Raw genomic sequence first — 17,563 nt, 5'->3', positions numbered from 1 at the left:
GGAAATGTGGGTGCATTTCAAGTATGAGAGGCTTCCAAGTTTGTGCTTTTGGTGTGGATGCTTAGGGCATGAAGATAGGGACTGCGAACTATGGGTGGAAAGTGAAGGAAGCCTCCTGCCTGAGTCACAGCAGTTCGGCCCCTGGTTGAAGGCAGCACCGTTTGTCCCGTCTAGGAAGTATGTGGTGAAAGTGCCTGGAATCTTCAATGCTAAAAAAGCTGATGCAACGACGGCAAAGCCCAGAATAGCGAAGCAAACACCGGTGGTGGTGGTCCGGTCAGGCAAGCTTGCGCCAGAAATTGTGAGGTCCGAAAATATTTTTACAACACCAGAAAGTATTTTGCTGGAAAAGGAAGGTTTTGATGTTCACAAGGCAGAAAACAAAGAGCCGGATTTACAGGAGGCAAATATTCAAGATACAAGGCAGTCAACTATGGAAGGGAAAAAGAAAGATGTGACAATACAACATGTTGGGTCAGACTTTTGAAGATGTATTGGGTGAGATAGATAAAGAAACAGGAAAGGATGATTTTAGAAGTGTAGGGGCAACAGGTTCTGAAGTTAGCATGGGAAAGGAAAATTTGGTGGGCCACCCAAATATCAAGGAAGCCTTGTTGCCGTGTACACAATCAAGGCCAGCCCACTTGTCTTTTTCTCCTAGATTACCTTTGGCAGATATTCCAAATTCTTTGGTCAGTCACGGGTCTGTGGAGGGCACATGGAAAAGAATTCCTAGAATTGGGTTGGTAATTGATGCTTGTATGTCTGAGGCAGTGGGAGGGAAAAGAAGTTTGGGAAGTGACTCAAACCAAACTGAGTTACTCAAAAAAAGAAGGGTTTCACAGGGAGCTGTAACAAAAAATAAGATATTGGCACTAGTAATCAGTCCTGCCAGAAGCAATGAGTCTGTTATTATGGAACTGTCGTGGGCTTGGGAACCCACGTACAGAGAATGAACTTGTCAGTTTGATACAGGCAAAAGATCCCTCTATCGTGTTTATAGCCGAAACATGGGCAGATGAAACAAGGCTAGATCGTACTTTGAGTAAGATTAATTTTGATCAGAAATTGGTGGTTCCAAGGCAAAATAGAGGCGGTGGTTTAGTTTTGTTTTGGAAAAATTCGATTAATGTTGATGTGATAGATTCTCACAGGTATTTTATTGACACGGTCATTGATGGGAACACTGCAAATGCTTGGCGATTTACCGGATTTTATGGCGAGCCCGAAACCCATAGGAGAAGTGAGGCATGGAGCAAATTGAGAAGCCTAAATTCTAGAATGAATATTCCTTGGATTTGTGGTGGAGATTTTAATGAAATTGTTCGTAAAGAGGAAAAATGGGGTGGGATTTCTAGAGATCACAATCAAATGCAACTGTTCCGAGATGTGATCGATGAATGTCAATTTATGGATATGGGATATGTGGGGCCTAAATTCACATGGGCGAAACACTATGCTGATGGGCATTCTATAAGAATAAGACTGGATCGATGCTTGGCTACAAATTCTTGGTTCCAAAAATTCCCAAGTACGAGAATTCACCATCTTAGTTGTATGTCTTCGGATCATTCTCCTCTTTTGATCAATTTTTCAGGCTTGCCTGAACCTAGGAAGAAGAGATGTTTTAGGTTTGAAGAAATGTGGTTATCGGATCCAACTTGTGGTGAAACGGTCAAGGAAGTTTGGAGTAATACAAGGGAGCCGAACCTAAGCATAGCCATTCTAAAAAAAGTGGCTAAATGTGAACAAGAGTTAACATGGTGGAATAAGCACAACTTTGGGCACGTGAGAAGGGAGTTAGAGATTAAAAAGAAACATCTTGTATTGGCTGAGAATGAGGCTATGGTGAGTGGGAATAATACTCGGGTAAGAAGTCTGACAGAGGAGATCAACTCTCTACAAGATCGGGAATCAAGGATGTGGTGTCAAAGATCAAGGGTGTTGTGGTTAAGCAAAGGGGACAACAACACAGCTTTTTTCCACAGCAAGGCTACAAAGAGATTTAGAAAGAATCTAATCAGAGGGATAAGAGATCGAAATGGAGCCTGGTTGACCGACCAAGAGGAAATAGGGCATGTGATGGAAAGTTACTACAAAGACCTTTTCTCCACCTCCAATCTGATCCTTGTAGCTGAAACTCTAGAGAAAATCCCATGCAGGGTGACTAATGAGATGAATGCGGAACTGATGAAGGAATTTACAGAATTGGAAGTCAAGGAAGCCTTGAATTAGATGGCTCCCCTAAAGGCTCCGGGTCCGGATGGTATGCCTCCGTTGTTTTACCAACATTTTTGGGCGACGATGCAGCATGATGTTACTTCAGCCATACTCTAATGGTTGAATTCAGGTACCCTACCCGAACCAATTAACCATACTCTCATTACTCTCATTCCTAAAATTGCTAATCCTGAACACGTGTCTGAGTTTCGTCCCATTAGTCTTTGTAATGTCCTCTATAAGATTTATTCTAAGGTCTTAGCAAATAGATTGAAAAATTTTTTACCTCTCTTAATTACTGAACATCAATCTGCCTTTGCTAAGGAAAGACTTATTTCAGACAATATTATGGTTGCTTTTGAGACCCTTCACCATATGAAGCAACATAATTCAGGGAAGCATGGGTTTATGGCTATCAAATTAGACATGAGTAAAGCCTATGATCGGGTGGAATGGGTGTATCTGGAGAGGCTTTTGGAAAAAATGGGTTTCTGTGATAGATGGGTAGCTCTTATGATGAGTTGCGTGAAATCTGTGTCGTATTCTATCATGGTGAATGGTGAGCCAACTGGGATGATCTATCCAAAGAGAGGAATTAGACAAGGAGACCCACTATCTCCTTTCCTTTTCCTTTTATGTACGGAAGGTCTTCATGCTCTCATAAAACACTCGACGAGGAATGGGGATATTAAGGGTTTTTCCTTGTGCAAACGAGGCCCAAAGCTAACCCACTTATTTTTTGCAGATGATAGCTTGCTTTTCTGTAGGTCAATTCTTGAGGATTGCCATAATGTGCTAAAGATTTTGGGTGAATATGAGGCTTGGTCAAGGCAAAAAATTAACAAAGAGAAGACCGCAATTTTCTTTAGCAAATCTACCACGGATGAAGCAAAATCAAGCATAAAGAACCTCTTCCAAGTCCAAGAAGTGAAGTCCTATGAGAAATATTTGGGGCTCCCCTCTTTTGTTGTGAGGGGAAAAAAGGCTAGCTTCAACTACATAAAAGAAAGGGTTTGGAGAAAACTTCAAGGATGGGAGGGTAAATTGTTATCTCAAGCAGGGAGAGAGGTCTTAATCAAAGCTATGATCCAAGCTATCCCTACTTATGCCATGGGATGCTTTAAATTGCCATTGGGGCTCTGTGACGATATTGAAGCAATGATTAAGAAGTTTTGGTGGGGGAAAAGAGGAAATAGGAGAAAAATTCACTGGATCCGGTGGAGCGAATTGACTAAATCCAAAATGGTGGGTGGAATGGGTTTTCGCGACTTGGCTCATTTTAATGACGCCCTTTTGGCGAAACAAGCGTGGCGGCTTTTGCACAACAAGGAAACCCTCTTTTACAAAGTTTTTAAGGCCAAGTTCTTCCCCAACACTTCTCTGTTAGAAGCTAAGGAAACAAGTTCGGGATCCTATGCTTGGAAGAGTATTCTTTACGGCCGTGATGTTATCCTTGACGGTGCTTGTTGGAGGGTGGGGAATGGAAAGTCCATAAAAATATGGCAACACCACTGGCTGCCTCGAAAACACCCAACCAAGATCCTCTCTCCAATGGTGGAAACAATGGAAGAAGCCACAGTGGATTGCTTAATTAATGAGGAAACGAGAACTTGGAATGTTGCTATGATTGATGGAATTTTTGCTCCACAAGAAGCTGAGGAAATAAAGAACATCCCCCTGGCTAAAGAAGACTCTGAAGACTCTCTGTATTGGCCATGGGAGCATGATGGGAGGTATAGTTGCAAAACGGGCTACCGCTTCTTGAAGGAAGATGAAGTTGGTTTTCAAGTGCCTGTGCACCAAGAGCATGAGGAAGGGTTATGGAAGAAGGTTTGGGCCCTTGACTGTCCAAATAAAATAAAAAATCTCATCTAGAGAGCTAGCCATAACTCTCTCCCTACTAAGTGCAATCTATATAGACGGACGGTCATTACAGAACATTGCTGTGACCGATGCAAGGAAGAATCTGAAGACATGTTGCATGCAGTGTGGAGTTGCAAAAAACTGGATGGGGTTTGGGGAGCAAACAGTTTGTGGAATTTTCGGAATCAACAGAGCTTTGCAAGTTTTAGTGAGCTTTTGGCCTGGGTCTTCGATCATCAAAGAAAACCGGATCTGTTTGCCTTCATTACCTGGTCCATTTGGCACCAAAGGAACCAGCTTCGGACTCAACAAGCTCATCGTCCCTTACAACAAATTTCCCAGTGGGCACATGACTGTTTCAGTGAGTTTCAGGCGTTGAAAGCAGCTCCATTACCCAGTAGACAGTTGAGAAGAATAAGATGGAAACCTCCAAATCAGGGAACGCTTAAAATCAACTTTAATGGCGCCATCTTCACCGAGGAAAAATGCTCCGGACTGGGAATTGTGATCCGCGACGGGAAGGGCCTTGTTCTGGCCTCCATGGCAGCTCGGATTCCACAGCAACTCCGGCCTGAGGAGATCAAAGCACTGGCTACGTCCAAAGCCCTTGAGTTCGCAAGAGAGTTGGATGTCACTGATGCAATCTTGGAGGGTGATTCTCTAATGGTGATGTCGGCCCTGAAGCTCAAGAATTTTGGTCTTGCTCCGTTTGGGTTGTTGTTACAAGACTCTGTAGTCTTTTCTTCAGGTTTTACAAAATTGTCCTACTCTCACACTAAGAGAGAGGGCAACATAGTAGCACATAATTTGGCAAAACTAGCTTCTAATTGTACAAGTTGTGTAATTTGGATGGAAGATGTTCCACCTGTTGTAATGCCTTCTTACCAGGCTGACTTAGCTGGTATTTCCTAATTTAATGATAGTTCTGTTTCTCAAAAAAAAAAATTACAAATACATCAGATTTCACAACGATCAAAACAACACATTAGATGCAATGATCTAACCACCCTATCAAAAAAATCAAGCCAATTTCAAGATTTTACTGTCAGAGTAAATTCTTGTAAATTAAAGCCTAAATCATGTGATTATGATCAATTAATTTTGATTAGACAATCACATTGGTTTGTGTACTTAGATGAGAATTTAATTAGAAGTATGGATAAATTCTAAGTGATAATTATGATTTTTTAAATTTCAATCATTTTTCTTGGGGGACATAATAAATTTGAATTCAAAACTCCTAAATATCCTAGGTGTTGATTGGCACTTTAGCACAGTACATTTGGAATTTCGAGCTGTAGTGCTCTATATGCATGGAGGGGAATTCATGTTTCCCCGCCCATTCTCTTTTGTAAATACAAGCATCTATCACCCAAAATGGGATCAAACAATTTTATAATGCCACAAGAATTTCTACTAATTTTTTTATTGAACTCTTTAAGAGAGGCATTAGGTTGCTTCAAAGCAACGTTACCCTCTTCATTGATCTTTGGCTAAATACTCTTAAGCATTCTCATACACTATCTCAACAATCATTTTTCAAACACTACATATAATATAATCATCTACTCAATACAAGAACCCACAATCCCCTAAAGTCTCAAGTGGGAGATCTGTGGATTGGTCCAAGGAGAAAAGGGCAATAAAATTGTCCACATTCTTGAAGGTAATCCACCATCAAATTACTTAAAAGAGGTAATACACATAGATGTAATTTTGAATCCTATTTAGTTTCCATATGATGAATTGGATGAAAACATGATTTTTGATGATTTAGTTTAATTCACGTATTTATGCATGTAACATCATGATCATGCATATTAAGACTGTTTTTAAATTTATGAGAAATTTGCATTATTTCTTGCATTTGGTGGCATGAAAATATTTTTGAATGAATGCATAATGTGATATGAACATTGATTTAATGAAGACTAATCTCTAGATCATGCAAAATGCGTGCCTAACACCTTCTAATTAAATAACCGCCTTAATTAGATCTTGGGTTTGAAGATTATTTCTTATCATTGTAAATTTTCTTTAAAAAAAAAAAAGATTGTAACCAAAAATCATCGCATTTTTTTTTTTTTCTTAGATTGTAAATAGAAATCAAACCGTTGTAATTATGTTTTCCGTAGTAATTTGCAACTAAGAATCAATGTGATGTAGGAGTATTTTATTTCTTCTAGAATGAATCTAGGAACAAAGCCCTATATTTTGTTTGTGGCAAGAGTGAGCACATTCTCAAATTTGGCCCAACTACCAAGGTTTATGGGCTAGGTTTCGACCAAGGACTTCAAATTTGGTGCACATCATGCATGGATTATTTTATTTCCAATTGTGTCTGAATACTATACCAAACATCTTTTTCTAGTATTAGTTTGCAGCATGGACACTAGACATCAACCCAAACACCTCTACCATTCAAATTTGAATGAATGGCATCGGCTAGGATATTATGCAAGGTAGTCGATACCGTACTGGTACTGGCCATACCGGCTGGTATATAACGTATCAGTACATATACTGGTATCAAAATACTAACATTTCATACCAGTTCAAATACCGACCATGTACCAGCCAATTTCGGGCAATACCGGCCAGTACTAATTTTTATAAGAGTAGAATGATAACTTATTTGCATTAACTTATTAGAATTATTTGTTTTCTTAGTATGCAATGAACAATTAAGTTTTCTATTTTTTATATTGTGTTTTTTTTTTTTCTTTTAATTGATGCTAAAGTCTAAAATCATGAATAATTTGTTCTGAATTGAGGTAATGTATTATGGTAAACTTTTATATTTATTATAATACACACACACACACACACACGTATATATATAATAACGGTAAACTCGAAACAATACACCGGTATTGGTCGGTACCGAAATATATCGTTCCACTAGTCAAATCAGTACAGCCTCCGGTACGAGATTGACTCTCTTGATATAATGACATAAGCGCCATATAAACACCCACACTAACTTATTTGGGACATGCATATATGCTCCAAATAAATTTCCATAAGCCTTCCTTCTCCATTGCAACTTGAGTTTTCAGAATCCTACAAGTGCTCTTCTCTGATAATCTGTCTTTTGATTTTGTAGAATGTAGACTATATCAATTTATTTGATGTTGGGTTGGGATTTAGGGAAATATTTTGTATGGGTGAAGCTACAAAGTCTAGGAAATTTGTATTAATCACATCTCTTCTCCACTATCAAGTTGTGGCATCAATAAGATCACTAACAAACATCACGTCTGAGCCTTATTTTTTGGGTGAGAAAACCTTGTATGTGATTAGGGTAGGTAACCACTTCTTGTCCCAAATCTTGATTTGTGTTCCATCCCTCATCCATCAATAACACCCCACATCTAAAACAAATTTAGCTATCATGAAACTTCAATCTCCATGTAGGTGAAGGAGATCATCTTCTAGGCTATGTGGGTAATTTTGTAGACACCAACATTATTTTGTTAGCATCGCCAAATTAAATTTATGAACGTCCCTAAACTCCATACCACCACGTGACTTAGACTTGCACATTCTGCTCTATTTTTGCCCATGAATCCGATGCTCCTCTCTTTGCTGTCCCCAACAAAAATTGCTACATAAAGAGTTATGCTCGTCACATAATTTCTTTGAGAATTTATAGGCTTATAGCATACATAGGTATTGTTTGGGCTATTGCTTTTTATAAGAACCTCTTTGTCAGCTTGAGATAGGAGATGACTATTCCATTCTTGAATCCTTTTTCAGACCCGCTCCTTTATTATATATTGGAAACATGGTTTTGAAATCCAAACTGTTTGAAGAATTGGAAAAGGAAGATGTTCAAGGTTTTAGAAGTTGGACCAAGATTCAATTGAGCTTAGACAGTAATAGACATCATAATTAATTAATAATATTTTAAATATAAATAAATTAAATATATTTTAAAAATGAGCAGACTTGATTAAAAAAATATATATTCTCAAGCACATTTTTACAACTTATATAAGAAATATAAAAATAAAAAAGCATAAAAAAAATTAAAAGTTAGAGTTAATTAATTAAGTATAAAACTCTAAATATATTCGTAGATTTTAATTATAATTCCTTCAATATATTCCCATTTTGTGATGGCTAATTAAAATAAATGATATAATAAAATATTGTCAATATTGATTATAATATAAATATATAGTAATGAAAGTTTCTTTTAAGTTATTTTTATGGCATTCTTTTAAATTTACTTCAAATATATTATTTTTCCAAAGGAGCATCAACAACCAGCAATAGCGTAGTGAATAGGGGGTAATTTAAAAATTGCTCCACTTGTATTGCATGGATTCTTTTATTGCCTCATCACATTCACAGTTTTTTGCAAAAATAGATGGTTGATTTCTCCATGTCCCCCTCTGAACCGATGCTTTCTCATATTGCCAAAACTTCTTTGAGAGTGCACAATCTTCGAGAAAATGGATTTCTTAAAATAATATTTACTTTGAATATTTTTCATTGCGCACATTAAGCTTCCTGAAGCTATCGTAAAAATTTTAATATCTCTTCTTATGAATTGCAAGGCAATTAAATATGAAAATAATAATTATCACATTAAAATAAAGACAAAATTTAGCTACAAAATCAGTTGCAATCTAAGGTTACAAAATCAGTTGTAATAAGGATAAAATTTAGTTACAAAATCAGCTGTAATCTAATGTTATTTAATAAAATAAACATTACTACATATTTTGAAAATAACTGTTAAATTACATGTTTTTTTACGTTTTAAATACACATGTTAAATTTATGTCAATTGATATTATTTACTATATAATTTATAACTATAAGCTTATATTTTATGCATAATTTTAAACTACAAAATTTGTAATTGAAACAATTTATTGATGATATAATTATTGATATTTAATTTGTTTTAGAAATTTTGCAAGCACAAATGATATAAGAAAAATATATAATATAATGGTGAATTTGTCAAAATTCACCTCCAATAAAAAAATATTGAGTAAGGTTATAGTTTTAAACAACAACTAATTTTGTAACAAAACTTTTTCCTCCTTAAAATTAAACAATTTTGTCATCAGAATTTTATGTTTTATTTAAATTCAACAAATTTTCTTTTTTTTGAGCTGAACTTTTTCAACAAATTTTCTAGTCCACTATATATCTCTAATCAATGGCGTTAACTATATGGATTTATACTAGTGAGGTTGAAGTTGAAGACAGACAGTAACATTAGTTATTATTTCTAGAAAGTTATCTATAACTCAAGAGGGCAAGAAATAGAATTTAACCAAGTTCAAATAACTTTGTAAACAATGCTTGGATCCAATTCAGTAGTTAAGGAACTATTTAATCATCCTCTGAGGAAAATAGGATCAAAGAAGTTAAAATTTAGGCCATAAAATGATAGCATGAGTAAGACACCATTAAAGGGATAGATTCAAAGAAAACTTAAATACTATTAAAAAGCAAGAATCTGGATAATTATATCAACTAGTGAGTAACTTTGTACATATGTATCGGGTACAATTAAATTTTTTAAAAGAGGTTCAAATTATATTGGTATTAGTTTATTTTTTTTTTTAACTATACATTTCTAAAATATGTAATAGTTTTTTATTATAATTATAATTATATATATATATGATTTAGAATTTAATTGGTTTTAAACTCTTCGATTGTTGCACCTAATAATTTACTTGTCACAAAAATAAAAATAAAAACTTAGATGGACATGTTGCAAAAAATTAGATTTCAATTGAAATCCAATTGGATTTAGATTCTTTGATTTTTACATTCAATAATTTACTTAACAGAAAATAAAAAATTAAATAGAACACGTGGCACAAAATTGAGAGGAATTATTAAATATGCTAAAAGGGCAATGCGATTTTTTTTCTTTCAAATAATTAAGATTTCCAAATATCTCAATTAAGTGTTTATGAAAGGTTTGAATCTGAAAGAATATTCAAGTGCACTATAAATTAGGTACTAAAACCAATTTTAAAGTTAATCCAACCATAATTTTATTAAAATTTTACCCAAATTTTGAAATCAATGAAAAACAAAGTATAGATCTCCTAGAAAACTTTAACTCCAAAACAACCAATCATAAGTTCGGAAGAGATGATAGAGTCATGGAAAACTAAATATCATTATAATTCTCTAATGCATAGATACTTTAACAGAAAGACTTTTTTTTTTTTTAAAAAAAAACCCAATCAATTAACTCTCATTTTGTTTTGTACAAAAATTATAAATGTGAAAACCAATTTATTCCAAGACAAACAGCTGTGGCCTTGGTTAATGAAAATAGAATAAGGGCTCATAACCTTTTGATAGTATACGATTCATTTAGGTTGGTTATTGTGAAGATGATCAAGTCTTCCAGGTGCTTCAAGTACGATTGATTCATTCAAATGAATCATGTATAGGAGCAGTCCTTCCAGTGATTAGATTATGTATATGATCTGGTCCTCCTCGTGTCTTCTTGTCAATTCTTACTTCATGATTATGTAGAGGATTTGGTCCTCCAGATACGGTACGTTTTGAACTTTCTAATGGTACTTGGATGTTGTTCAAAGGATCTAGCATTTGAGCTCCAGAAAAAAAAAAGCGAGAAGACAGCAAATAACATGACAGTAAACATCTTTGTGATTATCGAGACAGTCATTTTGTTGATTCTAAATTAATGATGTGGTTGTTGGATTGAAGTTCACACTCCTATTAACAAACCTTATTTATAAGCCCTATATTTAGACATTTAAGATAGCTTTATTAATTCATTTCAAAAGGTTGATTTATTTCTGTAGTAGCATTTTAGTATTAAATGATAATTTAATATTTTAATGAATAATAAGTTGGCAAATCTAATGAAAAAAGAGTAATGCTACAACCACAAACTATTTTTACAACATTTTTACAAACTATTGATGTGGCAAATTCTTATTAGTTCTAATATGGGTCCACTACTAACATCACATTTATGTTTATCAATAATTATTTGAAAATTACTAAAGCTATATCAGCAGTTTGTAAAAATATTGTAAATTAGTTTGTGTCTGTAGTATTACTCATAAAAAAATATGAGAGTTAATGTGGTAAATGAGGAGTTAATGTGTTACCAAATTTGAAATCTCACGTTAATAAGGAGAGAGAGATTTTTATTTATTTATGGGTCATGCTAACAAGTACTTTTGGGGCAATGGTTAACAATCCATTTTAGAAAAGTTTTGACACTATTTTTATGGGAAATGAAAAAAGTTGCCAAAATATTAATTTTTTTCCCCATTAAAACTTTATTTAAATGAATTGTTAACCAATGCCCTAAGGGCATTCGTTAGCATTTCCCTTTATTTATTAGTGTGGTGATTCATTGGCTTAAATTTAATGAAGGAGAAATTGGGGAGAATGATAATTTAATATTTTAATGAATAATAAGTTGGCAAATTTAATGTAAAAATATGAGAACTAATGTGGTAAATGAGGAGTTAATGTGTTACCAATTTGAAGTCTCGTTTTAATAAGGAGAGAGGCTTCTTATTTATTTATTAGTGTGGTGATTCATTGGCTTAAATTTAATGAGGGAGAAATTGGGGTGAAAATGCTTGTTGGGTAGGGGTGGCAATTTGTGTTCGTGTCGTGTCGACTCATGAGTATTCGACTATATGGGTAAACCCTAACCCGACATGTTTATTAAACGGGTCAAGATTCCTCAACCCTAACACAACTCATTTATTAAACGGGTCAATCATGTTGACCTGTTTATCAGATTTTATCAAAATTAATTAAAAAACTAATTTTAGTATTAACCAAATTGATATAAACTATGAAAAACCAAACAAATAAATTTTTTTTAATATAAAATTTAAAACTAGGGGTGTGTAAAAAACCCGCAAAACCTAACCGGTTTTTAAGGCTTGGTGGGTTGGGTTGGGTTACAAATTTTTTTTCTTATAGCAGGTTGAGTTGGGTTTGGGTCATAAAATTACAAACCCGCCAAACCCAACCCAACCCACCCATATTTTAATATATGTTTAAAATATATTATATATTTAATAAATTTAAAAAAAAAAAACTAATTGTAGAGCACTTCCTCAATTCTTACTATCGTATATAATATAAAATCCTATTAGTTATTTTAATATATATTTAAATATATTATATAATTAATAAAAAAATTAAAAAAAAATTAGATATATTTTATTTATAACTGAGTTAGGAACTCATGTATATTTTGTTTATAAGTGAATTAGGATACTAGTTCATTTATATTTTGTTTATCAATTCAGTTGGATACTTAAACATATTTTGTTTACAACTAAGTTAGAATATTAGTTTATATATTAATGTATATTTTGTTTATCAACTCAGGTGGCAAGTGTGATATATATATATATATATATATATATATATATATTTCAATTTAATAATAATAGTAATAAAAAAAAATTGTCCAACCTATGGGTTCAACCCGACCCAACCCAACCCAACCCATGTGGGTTGGGTTGGACTTATGTGATGAGTTAGATTGGGTTGAATTTTTTTTTGACCCACCATGGTGGATTGGGTCAAAAAATTCCCTCAACCTGACCCATACACACCTCTATTTAGAACTAATGAGTAAGTACATCACAAATAATCATTCAAAATTAAAGCATATCTCAATATCACAAATAATCAATTATAATATGTCAAATAAAATAAACCATAACAACTAATAAGTTTATATACCCAGAGTTTGAATTATATATTGGTAAAATGTCATTTAATTAAACGGATCAAATAGGTTCCATATGATGGATACTAATCAAATCCGTTTATTAAACGGGTCAGTTGTGTCAATCCGAATATGACATAAACCTATTAAGTTTCAACCCATAACTTACTAATTTCGTGTCGTGTCATATCGGGTTTGCGGGTTGTATCCAATTTTGCCACCTCTATTGCTAGGAGAAGGTGAAGGCCTAAAGGGTAGAGGTAGTAGAGATATTGACCCACTAAATGGACTAGCCATTTAGGCCTAATAAATCCCTTGAAACTACTTATTTGACTCATTATTAAACACATATAACCCAGCCCATTAGCTTAATAGCTAACAACGAATATTGAAACTCCCACTAATTAGAATAATAGACCTAATTAACTTGATTAATTGGGTAATTAACCTCAGGAGGCCCATTGAACTTATAAATAAGCCCCCTCATAACTAGTCCAAACACACCATTGAATCATGCTCTCTTGGATCCTACTACCTGCCAGCCTTATTTAGAATAAATGAAATAGTAGTTAGTGAGTTAATGGTTGTATTTATGTACAATATTTATTAAGGAAATTAAGAGCCATTAACCTACTGAATAGACTAGTCGTTTGGGCCTAATAAATCATTTAAAACTCCTTATTCTTTGGCCAAGTATCCTACAAAGAGACTCCCGAGAGTCTGAAGTATTGCAGGAATGGCCATAGGAGCGGGCACTTCATGATTTGTAGGAAAATTTTGTAATGACTTAATGAAATTGTTTGCTTATTAATTTAAATTAAAAAAAAAAATTGGGATCAACATTTAAAGAATATATGAGTTATAATATTGTGAATATCTTTTGTGTAATTTAACATTGCTTGCTTTCTAATTCATAATTGTTTGCTTTTAATTTTGATTAAACTTCATAATGTTAAGAAACGGTTAAAGAATCTATAAAAAAAAAAAAAAAATCTTCACTATGATGAATAAATAAGAGCATTCAAATTTTGAATGACACTATCACCGCGCATTCTTGGTGCGATGGTCACTCCACAAGTATAAGGGTATGTTTGATAGACTGTAATAGGCATTGTAATGTAATAGTTATTCATATGGTTTAGTTATTCTTTAGTTTGGTTATATTTTTATTATAAGGAGTAATCATTCCTTATGAATAGCTATTCTTCAAAATGAGGAATAATTATTCCTCTTTAAAAGGTTGTATTAGTTATTCCTTAGTAAATGCAATAATTTCAAAATTTAATATATTTCCAAATTAGCAAACTTTTCATATACATCTAACAATTATAAAAATAAAAAATTTTAAAAATAACACATATCTCTTTTAAATTTAAAAATAACAATTTTTAAGGAGATATAATTGTATGAGTAAGATATTTCTTAAAATAAATGTTAAATTTCATTTTAATGTTATAACTCACAACTAAACTAATGAATAGGTTTAATTATTACATTATAACACATTTTATTACTAGTAATAAAGATTACAATTCCTGTCGTAATCTTCATTCAGTGTACTAAACGTACCCTAAGTGTTTATGGGGTGTGGGAACAAGGGCCGAGGTTCAAGTCTCCAAGAGGGAACTTCACACACATACACTTAGATTAGGCTAAAGTAGAAATTCTATCTTGTATAAAAAAAAAAAAAATGAGATTACAGATCGAATGGTAAATAACATCTAATTGACATAAAAATTGGCATAAATGTTAAGTACATATAGAACATGTAATTCAATAGTGAGATTTTCAAAATATGAATTCTATAACAAGTTATTGGGTGGTGTAATATTACTTAGAATTACACCTGGTATAATTTGAACCCAACCTATATACATACACATATATAACTCATGAACATGTTACTTTATTGGGCTCAATTAAGTAGCCCAATAATTTTGTATAAAAAACAACTTTAACAATTTTTATTTTTATTTTTATCAGAAGTCTAATAACTTGTTGGACTTAAATAAAAGCAAAAAATTTAACAAAAAAACATTATTTTAAACTAACATGTTTATGTATCATACGATATGTACGATTTTAAAATATGATACAATACTCGCCTATGTATCATACAATTCATGAGCATTTTCAATACACTCTTATGATATGAAATTTATTTTACACGATACAATACGTATCATATTGTACAATATTGACAATTACAATATATACTCATATTGCACTCTTACATATACAGGAGTTATACAATAATTTTTTTTTAAATGAAAATGAAAAAAAAAAAAATACCAATCTAGAAAATAGGGGTGTTCATAGGTTGGGTTGGGTCGGGTTTAGGGGATTTTTTGACTTAACCCATCATGGTGGGTCAAAAAAAATTTAACCCAACCCAACCTATCACATAAGTCCAACCCAACCCAACCCAACCCAAACTATCACATAAGTCCAACCCAATCCAACCCACATGGGTTGGGTTGGGTCGGGTTGGACAATTTTTTTTATTACTATTATTATTAAATTGAGCAACAAAAAAAAAAAAATCACACTTGCCACTTGAGTTGATAAAACAAAATATATATTAATATATAAACTAATATTCCAACTTAGTTGTAAACAAAATATGTTTAAGTATCCAACTGAGTTGATAAACAAAATATAAATGAATTAGTATCCGAATTCAGTTATAAACAAAATATACATGAGTTCTTAACTCAGTTATAAACAAAATATATCTAAAATTTTTAATTTTTTTATTAATTATATAATATATTTAAATATATATTAAAAGAACTAATAGGATTTTATATTATATATGATAGTAGAAACCGAAAAAGTGCTCTACAGCTAGTTTTTTTTTTTTTTTAATTAAATATATAATATATTTTAAACATATATTAAAATATGGGTGGGTCAGGTCGGGTTTAGCGGGTTTGTAATTTTATGACCCAAACCTAACTTGACCCGCTATAAAATTTTTTGTAACCCAACCCAATCCACCAAGTCTTAAAAATTGACCAAACCCGGCGGGTTAGGTCGGGTCGAGTCGGGTTTGGCTAGTTGGTGGGTTTTCTGCATACTCCTACTAGAAAATGATAAAAAGAAGAAGGAAAGTTTACATTTTTAAACTTTATAATTTAATGAGTTAAGAAATTAAACTTTATAATTTTAAAAGTAAAAAATTAAACTTTAAGCTTATATTAAATTTCAAGCACAAACACAAGGTCAATTTCACTTAAATGGCTTGAAATTTAATTTGTTATATTTTGAAAATTTAGGATTTAATTAGTTACTTTCAAAATTATTAATGTAAGGACTCAAAAATCAAACAGTTCAAACCCACTTAGAATAGTGAGATTTGTGTAGCTCAACTAGGCCCAAATCAATAGATATTTGTAAGAGAGTGAGTTAAATAGAAAAGGAAGGGCTTAGCCCGAGGACAAAAATGGGGAGAGAATAACTACGAATCAAAATTCATGTATATATAAGGCTTATCACAAGCTTGCTCGATGAGGCAATTTTTATACGGAATGATACAATGTTCACTTTCTTCTCTTAATGCTCTTGTTCTGGTTTCTATCTTTTTTTTTTTTTTTTGGGATCCCTTCACCTGGAAGTTCCCTTTTCTTATATACTTCTCAGCACTTTACATCTTAGCCTTCCATCTCTACCTACCCAAGCTCTTACTATGATATTTGTCCTCTTAAATTTCTGTTGAAGGTGGTAGAAATAATAGCTTAACTGTGAAATCCACTGTTCAAGTCATTTCCTTATAAATGCAGCTGATAAAATTGTTAACAGTCATTTAATGCGAAGACAGTAGGATAACTCCCACTGAAGACTTCTCCTACTTTCCATGATTCTCTCTCTACACCTCATCCTCATTTTCTGGACTTTCTAGGAGTCTCTTGTCTCTTCTCCTCTCATCCTCAGGAGGATTCCCCTCTTCGGGCTTATGATGCGGATGCCTTAATAATGGCGATAATTTATTATATCTTTCCTTAGTCATTGGGCCTCACAATCAAGATTAATCTAATAATTTATTATGGGTCCATTTGGATTGAACTTATTGTTACTGAAACTGAAAATTGAAAACACTGTAGCAAAATTATTTTTAAATGTGTGAATAGTATCATGGGACCCATTTTTAATATTTTTTAACCTGTGAACAATTCCAAATAACGTATGAACAGTACTCAATAGAATGTGAACAGTACTCTTGTCCCCCTAAAGTAGAAACGGTGTAGGAAAAAAAAAAAAGTAAAATGCAAAATGCAGACTTGACTTTCAACTGGATCCAAACCGGCACTATAGGGCATTTGGATTGCAATTAATCCGGCGTTTGCGTTTTCTCAAAGCGCGTTTTCTCCTTTTTTTTATTTTTTTTATTTATTGTTTGCCCGCATTTGTTGACTTTGAGAGACAACATTTACTGTTATGAAAAATAACAGTAAATGTTATTTATTCATACACTGTACATATACTGTTCAAGTATTAAAAAATATTAAAAATAGGTCCCACGGTACTATTTACACATTTAAAAATTATTTTGCTATAGTGTTTTCAGTTTTCAATTTTTAATTTTTAGTTTCAGTAATAATAAGTTCAATTGAAACGGACCCTATATACCTATAGTTCAAAATGTAATTTTTTTGGGGGAAAAAAAAACGAGAAAATGGTATAAAATAAAGGAAGAAAAAAAGAAGTGATGGTGATAGTACAAGAAAGGAAATGAGAAAAAAAAGAAAAAGAAAA

The 17,563-nt window shown here is 32.9% G+C and overlaps 1 protein-coding gene across 1 annotated transcript; it reads left to right on the top strand.

Moving 5' to 3' along the window:
• The first annotated feature begins 3,267 nt into the window (after positions 1-3,267).
• Positions 3,268-4,113, top strand: LOC115962477 (uncharacterized mitochondrial protein AtMg00310-like). The gene has a single exon (XM_031081321.1). It carries the CDS (start codon positions 3,304-3,306, stop codon positions 4,093-4,095), a length of 792 nt encoding a protein of 263 aa, XP_030937181.1. The 5' UTR covers positions 3,268-3,303; the 3' UTR covers positions 4,096-4,113.
• The last annotated feature ends 13,450 nt before the right edge of the window (positions 4,114-17,563 follow it).

This window comes from Quercus lobata, chromosome 10 (genome assembly GCF_001633185.2).
Source record: "Quercus lobata isolate SW786 chromosome 10, ValleyOak3.0 Primary Assembly, whole genome shotgun sequence".
NCBI lineage: Eukaryota > Viridiplantae > Streptophyta > Magnoliopsida > Fagales > Fagaceae > Quercus > Quercus lobata.
This window is presented reverse-complemented; position numbering and strand designations above follow the sequence as displayed.

Coding starts and splice junctions, on each gene's coding strand:
- LOC115962477 (XM_031081321.1), top strand. CDS start 3,304: ATGATCCAAGCTATCCCTACTTATGCCATGGGATGCTTTAAATTGCCA.